Source organism: Hyla sarda, chromosome 8, assembly GCF_029499605.1.
Source record: "Hyla sarda isolate aHylSar1 chromosome 8, aHylSar1.hap1, whole genome shotgun sequence".
NCBI classification, from domain to species: Eukaryota; Metazoa; Chordata; class Amphibia; order Anura; family Hylidae; genus Hyla; species Hyla sarda.
The window spans coordinates 35,619,627-35,632,467 of NC_079196.1; the positions used below are offsets into that span (position 1 = coordinate 35,619,627).

The 12,841-nt window shown below is 42.8% G+C and overlaps 1 protein-coding gene across 1 annotated transcript in view; it reads left to right on the forward strand.

Annotated features, from left to right (window-relative positions):
• Window positions 1-7,862: 7,862 nt before the first annotated feature.
• The window catches only part of KCNJ3 (potassium inwardly rectifying channel subfamily J member 3), a 257,569-nt gene continuing 252,590 nt past the window's right edge, over window positions 7,863-12,841 (forward strand). The window contains exon 1 of the mRNA XM_056533752.1: window positions 7,863-9,502. Coding sequence (XP_056389727.1) covers window positions 8,831-9,502 — 672 coding nt within the window. The 5' untranslated portion in view covers window positions 7,863-8,830. The remainder of the gene's footprint in view (window positions 9,503-12,841) is intronic.

The window sequence follows — 12,841 nt, forward strand, 5'->3', positions numbered from 1 at the left end:
AGGGCTCTGTACACTGAGGATAAGCAGGGCTCTGTACACTGAGGACAAGCAGGGCTCTGTACACTGAGGACAAGCGGGGCTCTGTACACTGAGGACAAGCAGGACTCTGTACACTGAGGATAAACAGGGCTCTGTACACTGAGGACAAGCGGGGCTCTGTACACTGAGGATAATCGGGGCGCTGTACACTGAGGACAAGCGGGGCTCTGTACACTAAGGAAAAGCGGGGCTCTGTACAATTAGGACAAGCAGGGATCTGTACGCTGAGGACAAGCAGGGCTCTCTACACTGAGGATGAACAGGGCTCTGTACACTGAAGACAAGCAGGGCTCTGTACACTGAGGACAAGCAGGGCTCTGTACACTGAGGATAAGCAGGGCTCTATACACTGAAGACAAGCAGCATTCTGTACACTGAGGACAAGCAGGGCTCTGTACACTAAGGACAAGCAGGGCTCTGTATGGTGAAGACAAGCAGGGCTCTGTACAGTGAGGACAAGCAGGGCTTTGTACACTGAGTACAAGCAGGGCTCTGTACAGTAAGGAGAAGCAGGGCTCTGTACAGTGAGTACAAGCAGGGCTCTGTGCACTGAGGACAAACAGGGCTCTGTGCACTGAGGACAAACAGGGCTCTGTACATTGAGGACAAGCAGGGCTCTGTACACTGAGGACAAGCAGGGCTCTGTGCACTGAGGACAAACAGGGCTCTGTGCACTGACGACAAACAGGGCTCTATACAGTGAGGACACACAGGGCTCTGTACACTGAGGACAAGCAGGGCTCTGTACACTGAGGACAAGCAGGGCTCAGTACACTGAGGACAAGCAGGGCTCTGTGGACTGAGGACAAGCAGGGCTCTGTACACTGAGGACAAGCAGGGCTCTGTGGACTGAGGACAAACAGGACTCTATACAGTGAGGACAAGCATGGCTCTGTGTACTGAGTGTGATAGCCTGGGGGAGTTGGGTGTAGGGAGTTTAGCTGTGCGGTTACTAAAGGGTGTTTGGTTAACCCTTTCTATTCGTGATGCCAGGGTGAGGGCTCCTCTGTAATGTATGTCCTACCGCCACCCTTCCCAAGAGCAATAGGGAGATATAGAATAATTGAATGTCCACAACCGGAGATTTTGCTGAAAACAGTTGGAACTTTTACTGAAGATTTTATGCAAGCTTCATAACCGGAACAGTCTCTATACATGCAAAGTCTCTTAGAGATTAACAAAGGTTGGGACCTTAAGCGATTTAGAGTCCTTAGATTGATATGTGCTGTTCCACTGGATTTAGGGGATTTTAGTTGCGGTCCAGTAGTCACGCTAGCTTTAGCGGGGATTAGTTTAGAACTCACAGTTTAGTTTAGGCTGAGGCCGGTAGGTTTTCTGGCCTAGCGTGTCTTTGAAAGTTGCGCAGATCCATCCTGCTAGTCCGGCATCCACGAGAGCAGCAACCAAAGAGAGGGATAATTGGCTACAGCTCCCTTATAGGGCAGGGGCTGGACTAGAGCTAATTGGTCCAATACTTCTGTCAATCACTTTCACATCGAATCATGGGTGAACATGTGACCCAAGGACCTCCAAAAGTCCTCCAACATACCATAGAGGAATTAACATGGTCACATGACCAAAGGTCCTGCGACGCTAACAAAGTAAGTGTACTATACATTATATTAAATATACATGTTATTAAATATGTACATAGAAACATTATAGAATTAGAATAGAAGAGAGGTGACTAGGGGCTGTCCCACCTGGGGGACCCTACCTGAACGTAGTTACTCTGACTTTGGGGACCACCATACAAGGTACGGTATGCAATACGGTAGCGGGACACCACATGAGGCTCTGTGACACTCTCCCAGCTCATATAGCAGGATGATTGACATGGCTGCCGAAACAGCATTTCTTTACCCAAAAGTATACACATTTTTTTTTAACCAATGTATATTTCAAATGTACATATAATGGTATTATCTACATTATATCAAAAGTTTTTGATAACAACAGGTACACTTTTAAGTAGTGATCTTAGTAAACACATTATGTGCCAATTGGTTGGCGTATGACCAATGTAACCCCTTCAATTCAAAAGGACAAAGCAGCACTGGATACAGTAAAATTCTTTGTAACTTTGTCTGTTCTTGAATTTCCATTTTTAAGGTGACCACATGGGCAGCTCATTATATTCAGCCAAAATATGCCTAATAAAGAAGCCCGGGAAAGATTTCAGGATACAAAGTAACATGGCACTTCCCTAGTGTTCTGCCACTTTGGTGATTGGATGCACTTCAGTTGGTGCGCACGTCCTCTAGACATGCTATTTAAAGTGTGCCTGTCAGTTAAAAAAAACAACTATTGATATGTTGTAGGCATATGTCAAAAGTGTCATTGGGCAAGGTTTGAGTCTTGAGACACCACCAATCACTATGGAGCAAGAAGAAGAAAGAAGCACACGGCTGAGCACTTCTCTCCCCACTCTCTCTGCGCACAACTGAGATGGTCCTATAAACTTACTTTGGTAGTCTTTTTTGGTAAGGGGGCACAGATCAGGGAGAGAACATGCTTCATGCTGTGTACAGACCCCAATTGATCAAAAATGTAGGCGTTTCTCTACAACATATTAAAAGTTTGTTTTTTAAAAAGCATTTTTTTTTCTTACCCAGTTTCCTTATTATTCTCCCTATTTGCAGCCTGGCTTGATCTTCTGCTTGTTACCTGTGATGTCTGTATGAATGCGTCTATTTTCAATTCCTACAGTACTGTGCCTGGAGACATCAGCCGTCAGCTTCTGAGACTATGCTGGAGGTAGTGGCTTGGAAAGTCCTGCTGGAAAGTCCACTTTTCTTGTAAAGATCCACACAGCACTGAGCAAAATCCGAACTGACCCAACAGATTCACCGCCATTTCCAGATAGAGCCAATGTCTTAGCTTTATGCCATCAATGTCTACAGGGTGGGCCATTTATATGGATACACCTTAATAAAATGGGAATGGTTGGTGATATTAACTTCCTGTTTGTGGCACATTAGTATATGTGAGGGGGGAAACTTTTCAAGATGGGTAGTGACCATGGCGGCCATTTTGAATCCAACTTTTGTTTTTTCAATAGAAAGAGGGTCATGTGACACATCAAACTTATTGGGAATTTCACAAGAAAAGCAATGATGTTATTTACAAGTTTCTGACCACTTATAAAATGTGTTCAATGTACTGCCCATTGTGTTGGATTGTCAATGCACCCTCTTCTCCCACTCTTTACACACTGATAGCAACACCACAGGAGAAATGCTAGCACAGGCTTCCAGTATCCGTAGTTTCAGGTGCTGCACATCTCGTATCTTCACAGCATAGACAATTGCCTTCAGAAGACCCCAAAGAGAAAAGTCTAAGGGGGTTAGATCGGGAGACCTTGGGGGCCATTCAACTGGCCCACGATGACCAATCAACTTTCCAGGAAACTGTTCATCTAGGAATGCTCGGACCTGACACCCATAATGTGGTGGTCACCATCTTGCTGGAAAAACTCAGGGAACGTGCAGCTTCAGTGCATAAAGAGGGAAACGCATCATCATGTAGAAATTTTGCATATCCAGTGGCCTTGAGGTTTCCATTGATGAAGAATGGCCCCACTATCTTTGTACCCCATATACCACACCATACTATCAATTTTTGTGTTCCAACAGTCTTGGAGGGATCTATCCAATGTGGGTTAGTGTCAGACCAATAGCGGTGGTTTTGTTTGTTAACGTCACCATTCACATAAAAGTTTGCCTCATCACTGAACAAAATCTTCTGCGTAAACTGAGGGTCCTGTTCCAATATTTGTTTTGCCCATTCTGCAGCACCTGAAACTACGGATACTGGAAGCCTGTGCTAGCATTTAACCTGCAATGTTGCTATCAGTGTGTGAAGAGTGGGAGAAGAGGGTGGCATTGACAATCCAACACAATGGGCAGCACAATGAACACATTTTATAAGTGGTCAGAAACTTGTAAATAACTCATGAAAGAATAAAGTTACGTTAAAACCAAGCACATCATTGTTTTTCTTGTGAAATTCCCAATAAGTTTGATGTGTCACATGACCCTCTTCCTATTGAAAAAACTAAAGTTGGATTCAAAATGGCCGACTTCAAAATGGCCGCCATGGTCACTACCCATCTTGATAAGTTTCCCCCCTCGCATATACTAATGTGCCACAAACAGGAAGTTAATATCACCAACCATTCCCTTTTTTTATTAAGGTGTATCCATATAAATTGCCCACCCTGTATATTGAGTGAATGGGACAGTGACTACAACATGTCACCTTTATGGACAGCATCAAGTGTTGATATCTGTGATTAGGTCACGGTTGTCTATGAGCCATGTACTATGGTTTTGTGGCAGGGGCAGACATATCGCGTGTGCAGCCAGTTCAACTGCACAGGTGCCCAATGGGATCCAGTGGGACCATTGATCCCAGGTAGCACTTTTCAGGGGCGGCACTTTGCTGTCCCCTTTTTTTGTGCCTAGTATGTTTATGGTATGGCCGGACACTTTATATAGTGAGTCTGCAGCCGGCCAACCCGGGTCTGAAGAGAGAAGTGCCTCCACAGACCTGCGCATGAGGTGGCCACTCGTCAGGCCAGCGCTGGAGAGGAGAACCGCTGCGCAGGCAAGTTCAGTGTGTGTCTGGGTGTCTATGTGTGTGTCTGTGTGTCTCTGGGTTGGCAGGTTGGCATGCTACCTAATGTGGTGAAACTGCTACCTAATGTGGTGAATCAATGCTACCTAATGTGGGGAAACTATGTTACCTAATGTGGTGAATCAATGCTACCTAATATGGGGAAACTATGATACCTAATGTGGGGAATCTATGCTATCTAATGTGAAGAAACTGCTACCTATTGTTGGGAATCTATGTTACCTAATGTGGGGAATCTATGCTACCTAATGTGGGGAAACTGCTACCTAATGTGGGGAAACTATGCTACCTAATGTGAGGAAACTATGCAACCTAATGTGGGGAATCTATGCTACCTAATGTGGGGAAACTGTTACCTAATGTGGGGGACTATGCTACCTAATGTGGGGAAACTACACTACCTAATGTGAGGAAACTATGCTACATAATGTGGGGTAACTGCTACCTAATGTGGGGAAACTATGCTATCTAATGTGGGGGAACTGCTGCCTGTCTATGCTGCAGATTAATGTGAGTTGCAGTGCAATTTGTTTGTACTTTTTTTTTTTTTGTCATGTCATGCCCCCTTGTGACGTCACGGCACGTCATGCCACCCGCACCCCCACCCTCATGACATCATGAGGGGCGTGGCGTGATGTCTCCAGTCACACAGAGGTTTCCGAGACTTGAACAGCAGCCGGCAGAGAATGCAGGTGCTGCACGGAGGTGGGGGGTGTCCCAGCAGGCCCACCGCGATCAGACATCTTTTCCCCTATCCTTTGGATTGGATATAAGATGTCTTTGGCCGAAATACCCCTTTAACTTACATTGCCTATAACATATATATATATATATATATATATATGTTATTATTATTTTAAGCACATTATAAGAAAATATCACAGGACAGCCATCTCCTTGGATCAGGATGCACAAACTTCAGCCTATAGCATTTATTATCGTTAAACCAGCCTCAGCAATTTCAGACATAGATGCAACTCGAATCTTGTCCCCTACTGGAATTGGTTGATGATCTAAATGAATTAGTGAGAATCTGACTAAAATAAATATTTGGACATAAAACCAGTGGTTCCAATGTTACAGGGATAGTATTACAATTATGGAGAAGTATGGGTTCATCAATCATGTACGACATCAGGAAGCAGAAGGTCCAATTATGTTCTACAAAAACATGAGGTGAAACCATCCAGGGCAGCAAACGTTGAAGAACAAAGGATGATCCCTGATCGATATGGAGGAGTACGAGTGGGTTACACCGATGGCCCCCCAGGGAACATGTCCTCTGAGCCTATGATTAATGAGAATCCAAGAGCTTTTATGAAACATGGAAATGTGCATGGTTTCTGCTGCGAGAAACTTTATAAAATGTACTTTACGGTACAAATGACAAGTTTTCTGTATTCTGTGGGTCAGTACGATTAAAATGATGCCCATGTTTAAAATGATGCCCAATGATACGGCTTTAAAAAGAAACTCAAACTTTTCAGTTTTTCCCGTATACAGACTCATTTTTTGCGCTGTGATCTGTAGTTTTTGGCAAGGCGCTGGTTGGTGCATTTAATTTATCATTTGAGCAAATTTTTTTTTTTCTTGGCCAAATTTTTCTGCACAAATGTCTTCCAGTGACCGGCTGCCGTATGAGTGCGTATGAGCTTTTTCGCAATGTTTTGCTCTATCCAGAAGCACACTGTCATTTGCGAAATTTTATGGTGTGACGTGCGTTACATAATTGAAAAAAACACACACTGAGATTTCCTATTGAACAAAAATGTGCGCTTTTGATAACCGTCCCCCTCCCCTCACCCCATAGAATTGATTAAAAGGGGTCCTCTATTCAGGATCATGGCGTTTAGAGCGCAGTGAGAAGTTACAAAGGGCGTCTCTTTTTTCGAAGGGACTCATCCTGTCCTGTACAAAACACAGGCAGCCGAGTGATTTGAAAGGACACTGTGCAATGCTTCATTTCGCCTGTGGTGGCGCTGCAGGTGGATTATACACCATGGGGGAGATTTATCAAAACCTGTCCCACCCAGAGAAAAAGTTGACCAGTTGCCCATAGCAACCAATCAGATCACTTCTTCCATTTTTGAAAAGGCCTCTGAAAAATGAAAGTAGCGATCTGATTGGTTGCTATGGGCAACTCTGCAACTTTTCCCCTGGACAGGTTTTTATAAATCCCCCTTTTATGACACTTAGTGATCTGCCTATTGCCTCGGGACCCTCCTAACCAAAGCGCAAATAAATAGAACAGTGTTTCCTAATCAGGGTGCCTCCAGCTGTTGCAAAACTACAACTCCCAGCATGCCCGGACAGCCAACGGCTGTCCGGGCATGCTGGGAGTTGTAGTTTTGCAACAGCTGGAGGCAGCCTGGTTGCGAAAAACTGATGTAGAATATAAAGTCAGTCTTATCTGTTCCTGGGAAAGCTGGGTGACAACCAATGTCATACTAATAGCTCGTACAGGGTTCGTCACTTGCGATAAGCGTATCATTTCGAGGACTTGGATAGCACGACCGTTAGTGTTATGCCATCCTAAAATTTTTTTTTTTTAAACAGATATAACTAGGAAAACGTCACTAAAGAATCCGGAGGAAATACGTGCTGGCGATTTCCGCACGCTGCTCGCACACGCACAAAAGGCATCTGCGACTCTCGCCGCACGTTCGTCCCTGTTTCTTGAGGGTGACAGCTGCGTCTTTCCCTCCCCAGACCGGCACTGACACGGTTAAAAAAAAAAAAAAAAAAAGCAGCTCTTCATTTTCCCAACACTCCCACCACACTCCCACTTCATGCCCTGTGAATGGCAGCTCCAGAAGAGTAAACCCACAATACGGGGGTGAATTGTCAAACTTACATTTCGCTATTCAAGCCAACGGGTGCTGCAATATTGACTTTTTCCCCTATATGTTACAAATACAGTAGATGTAAAAGGCTCCAAAAATAAATAAATAAATAAATAAATAAATAAATAACTTGCAATGGAGGGGGGAGATGATCCAGTGCATATGTTTACACCTGTCATGGTGCATGCATGCATTGCACGCTGCGCAGGTCATGATGTGTATGTTAGTGCACTGTATGTGCAGGAAGGCATCCCTATTGTGTGTTGGGCACTGCAGTCTGGAAGCTCAGTGTATATATATATGGGGAGTGGAAAGGAAAGAAGAACAGGAGGAGCTACAGATCCCTGCAGCTGATCACACACACACACATACACTCACATACACCAACACTATTCTCCATTCTCCCCATTACACACTCACCACCATCATGATAATCCTATCACCTCCCCCAAAAAGAAAAAGGACTGGAGCTCATTCATTCTGATCCCAGATGCCATAAGCCTCTCCAGCCACTGTCCAAGACTCCAGAGGATCCTACAAAAAGACATGAAGCCAAAGGCAGAACCTGAGCTGTGAGGACCATCTTCAGTGCTTTTGTCCCTAACATCCCAGGAAGCTAAAGAGAGTAGGTTTTGCTTGAAGACGACAACCTCCTCTATCCATCCTTATTGCAAGCACAGAACAGTTCTGCTCTGCTGATCTTCAGTTTCGGGGGGGAGGGAGGGAGGGGGACATTGCCTCTGAGATTGCTAGGCTGGACCTCTGCTTGAACTCCAGTGCATCTTGTTCTGTGATACTTTCGAGGCGAAGCGTCCTCCCCGGTACCCGACCAGCGAAAAGAAACGAGGGATCACCCCAGGGGAATAAGATTGCATTATCATTTAATTTTTTTTGTTATTTTTATGTTAATTTAATTTTAATTATTATTATTATTATTTAATTATTATTATTTTTTTATTTCCTTCCTTCTCTCTCCATGCCAACTTCTTGGCAACGTCAGTCTTGCAAGGAGATGCTTTGCTGCAGAACCAAAGCCAAAGGGACCGGGATCTGGGGATGAGTTAATAATATAATTTGTATTGTGTTTAGGAAGAAAGAAATTGGTACAGTAAATCAGTTTTTATTTTTTATTTTTTGTATCTCTGTTTTCATGGATTATGTGGCTCTTGGCTGCTGAACGTAGGGACCATTACTTTCCCGGCAATAGAAATCAAAGCTATTGAGGGGGAAAAAAAGGAGAAAGCCGGAGAAGGAAAGTGACACTGATTTGCACATCCATTGAATCTGGCTGGTGTTGCTTTTTTCATATTATGTCTGCACTCCGAAGGAAATTTGGGGACGATTATCAGGTAGTGACCACTTCGTCGAGTGGCTCAGGATTTAACCAAGCTGCTCCCAAAAAGAAAAGACAGAGGTTTGTGGAAAAGAACGGCCGATGTAACGTCCAGCATGGCAACCTGGGGAGCGAGACCAGCAGATACCTCTCTGACCTCTTCACCACCCTGGTGGACCTTAAATGGCGTTGGAATTTATTCATTTTTATTTTGACTTATACAGTAGCTTGGCTTTTTATGGCGTCCATGTGGTGGCTCATCGCCTACATGAGAGGGGATCTCAATAAAGCACATGATGAGAACTACACGCCTTGTGTGGCTAACGTCTACAACTTTCCATCTGCCTTTCTCTTCTTCATTGAGACTGAGGCCACCATTGGTTACGGATTCAGGTACATTACTGATAAGTGCCCGGAAGGAATTATCCTTTTTCTTTTCCAGTCCATCCTTGGTTCCATCGTCGATGCCTTTTTGATAGGTTGCATGTTCATAAAGATGTCGCAACCCAAAAAGAGAGCCGAAACTTTAATGTTCAGTGAACATGCAGTCATTTCCATGAGAGATGGCAAACTCACCCTGATGTTCAGGGTGGGCAACCTTCGAAATAGCCATATGGTATCTGCTCAAATCCGCTGTAAATTGCTCAAAGTAAGTATCTATAAATGTATTTGTTTAGTCTAGAGTAATGTGATGTGTACACCAGACCCTCATGAAATATTGGTACCACTATGGGTCCTATGTCCACAATAGCTGTGAGGTTACACGTGGTCTTAAGGAAGCGCCACAAAAAAAAAGTGGGTCAATTGTCATGTAGGTTGAGTAACCACATACAAAAAAAAAAAAAGTACAAGACTGTCAAATATAACTTGCTGGAAAATAATAACACTCTGTTCCTATGAGTTTCACACTTGCAATTAAATCTTCTATTTCTGGAAAATATGACCTCAATCTAATCCGAAAGGCAGAACTGAATTTTATACTTACTTTTTGTTAGCTAAATGTGAATTCTGGCCCAGTCATAATGTTTACTTATTGATGGTAGTGTTCAGGGCGAGCTGCAGGCTACACAGTACCAGTGAGCTGTTCATAAAGGCCTGCTTATTTTTAGGGATGTTACATTCTAACTAGCATATTTATGTTAACTATTTGTTTCCCTTCGTAAGTAGATTAGTTTATTAGTATTTGCATTTATAATCTGAGGAAAGATACTTTAACTGAAAATGTGGACGGTACATTGGAGACGGTCGTCTTGATCTCCTAGTAATTGAGCAGCCATTTCTTCCTGACCTTTACTTGTGCTCCAATGTTATTAAAGTTGCGTGCTTAAAATTTCCAAGGCTAATGCTTTTACGGTCAGTTTATTATGAAGCTGTCATGGTTACGAGATATTCTGATTTCTCAACACCTCAGTGGTTAATGCTGTGTGCTACTTTTAGGAAACCCTGGTTGATTTTATTCCTAATCTAAACTCCTAGGTAAAGCCGGCTGCTCATTTAGTCCCTCATCCATCACTGTTAGACCAACAAATTTAATTTCTCATATAACTTTCTGGCATAATGATCCCCTGGAGTCTCCTTGTTTGTTGGTCGTGTTTAGCTTGGTCAGACTAAAACAGTATTGATTTGTGGTGCCACCCCTGTCATTTATCCTCTCCACAATCTATTTTGTCAATTCTGATCATTCCACTTCAGTATTAATTCTGGAAAAATGTGAATTCACAATGAACATTGGAAGCTGAAACCCCCCCACAGAGGGTCACTTGTGGGCCACTCTGTTGCAGCAGCAAATCCTGGACCTAAGGTGGGTCAGAAGACCCAAACCCTACAGCATCAATCCCTATTATACTGTGAGTTTTGTTCACAAACCTCATTGCCATCATTGGCAGCTTTGATATGGTCATCTAAATGAGGCCTAGGGTTGGTTTCAGGTGGCTGTATTAGCAAACCTGTGCCCGGAACCTTCACAGTTTACAAAACCGAACTTAGATATCAATGAATGAACACCTTATTTGACAATTCGGTTCTTTCCTTCCCTAATGCAGGCCAGATGGTCCAAACTAACAGCATAAATTCCTATGATACTGTGGTTCACAAGGCTTATGGTCAACATTGGCAGCCATAATATGGCCATCCAAATAAGGCCTAGGATGGGTTTCAGGCAGCTGTAATGTCGACCCTGTAACCAGAACCTTCACAGATTACTAAAGAGAACTTAGATCCCATTGAGCATCTACCTTACTTGATTAGTCAGTTCCCATTCCTAGTGTGTTTCCCTTGTTTTTCTCTAGTCCCCAGTTTTTCCCAGAAACCTTGTTAAAAAATGTTTAAAATAAAAAGAATAAAAAAAAAAAAAAAAAACTTAAATCACCATAAAACCTTACTCTGCTCTACGTTCAGTTCAGTCCAGTCACCGGAGATCGTGAACTCTCAACTCCATATTCCATCTATGTATATAGGTACATGTAAAGCAAAATAAAGTCCATTGTCTGTGAATTGGGTTGCAGATAACCCATTTACATGCATGAGATCAGAACTGTTGGTTTTCGACACAGGATCCTCATTGATATCCTTATCGAGTAGAACAAATGGTACCATACCCTTATTGATAGTTTTGTGACAATATCTAAAATCCATCACCAACATCTACCAAAACATTCTAACATTTCCTGTTTTTCTACAGTATCTTTTTTGTTCTTTACAAACATTGTAGTTGCCCTATTATCCATGTTTATTGATGGAAACACAGTGGGTAAGGCAGGGATGGCCTATATATTTCAGACTTTAAATCAGCCCTGGAGGCAATTTTGACATTTTTGATCACCTGGCAAAACAAATGTCAAGCACCAGTATCAATTGTATTGTAGGATTGGCTATTTGGCTCCCGAACTATGTCTTGCCCTAAGAAAGAATTAGATGAAAAATTTGGAACTGACCGCACAATGTATGTCACTCAATGTGGCCTCAATGTCGGGGTTAATTATCTCCTAATGCTTCAGGCTTATCAAGTCAGCGCTACGGGCAATAGAAGTTGTTCTGTAGCTGAGGCCTCAGTCATCTCTGCTGGTGAATGTTTTCTATTTATTTATTTTTATTGTTAGTTATTGAAACTCTAACAATAAAAATAATCGTCAATGGATTAACATTTAAGGGGGATTCCAAGAAAAGGGAAAGTGTTTGTCTCCTCATTGATGATTTGTTCTTAGAAAAGACCATCAATGATTGGTTAGGACCTCAACTTTTCTGATCCATGCTGATCAGTGGGTTTTCATTTAACAGTAAAAGGGCTTATTTATTTTAACATTGATGGTGTGACCCTTGGGACCCCTGACAATCAAGAGTTTTCCATAGGAAAAAGGTTTTTTTTTTACTAAAACTTTGATATTGTGTGTGTGTCCTTAAAAAAGGCCATCAAAGCTTGCCTATCAGGGGCCTGTGCCTCAGCATGCAGATCACTGGGTTTTCATGAAATAGGACAAGGGCTTATTTTCGTAAATGTGGGGACATGACCCTTGGACCCTTGTCAATCAGCAAAATAAAGGGGCCCAAAAGCTCATCTGAAGAGGCCTCTGTGTCATGTATTCCCACCCAGTCCCCTTTATTTTGCTGAACCTGACCTAGGGATAGTTCATCAAAGTTCCAAAAACCCTTTAAAGATGAATTCCTTACTTTAAAACTCTTCAAATTATGGTAAATAGCATATTCACCCACTGCCTATTGACGTATCTGAAGATAGGATCCTTAAAAATTATTGTATCCTTATCTAGAAACCCATTCCTAGACACATAAATCAGTGATGCTGTATATAGTGCTTACATCTATCGATCTAGGTATGCTAAGTAGCTCCACTCCAGTAGGAAAATTGCTACCTCTCCAAAATAGTTGTCTACAGATTATATCCTCCACCTTATGGCGTATAACATCCAATCATGTTTTAAGGCCCTTTAAAGTCAAATATTGATATAAAGGGAAGCTATCACCAATAGCTGGG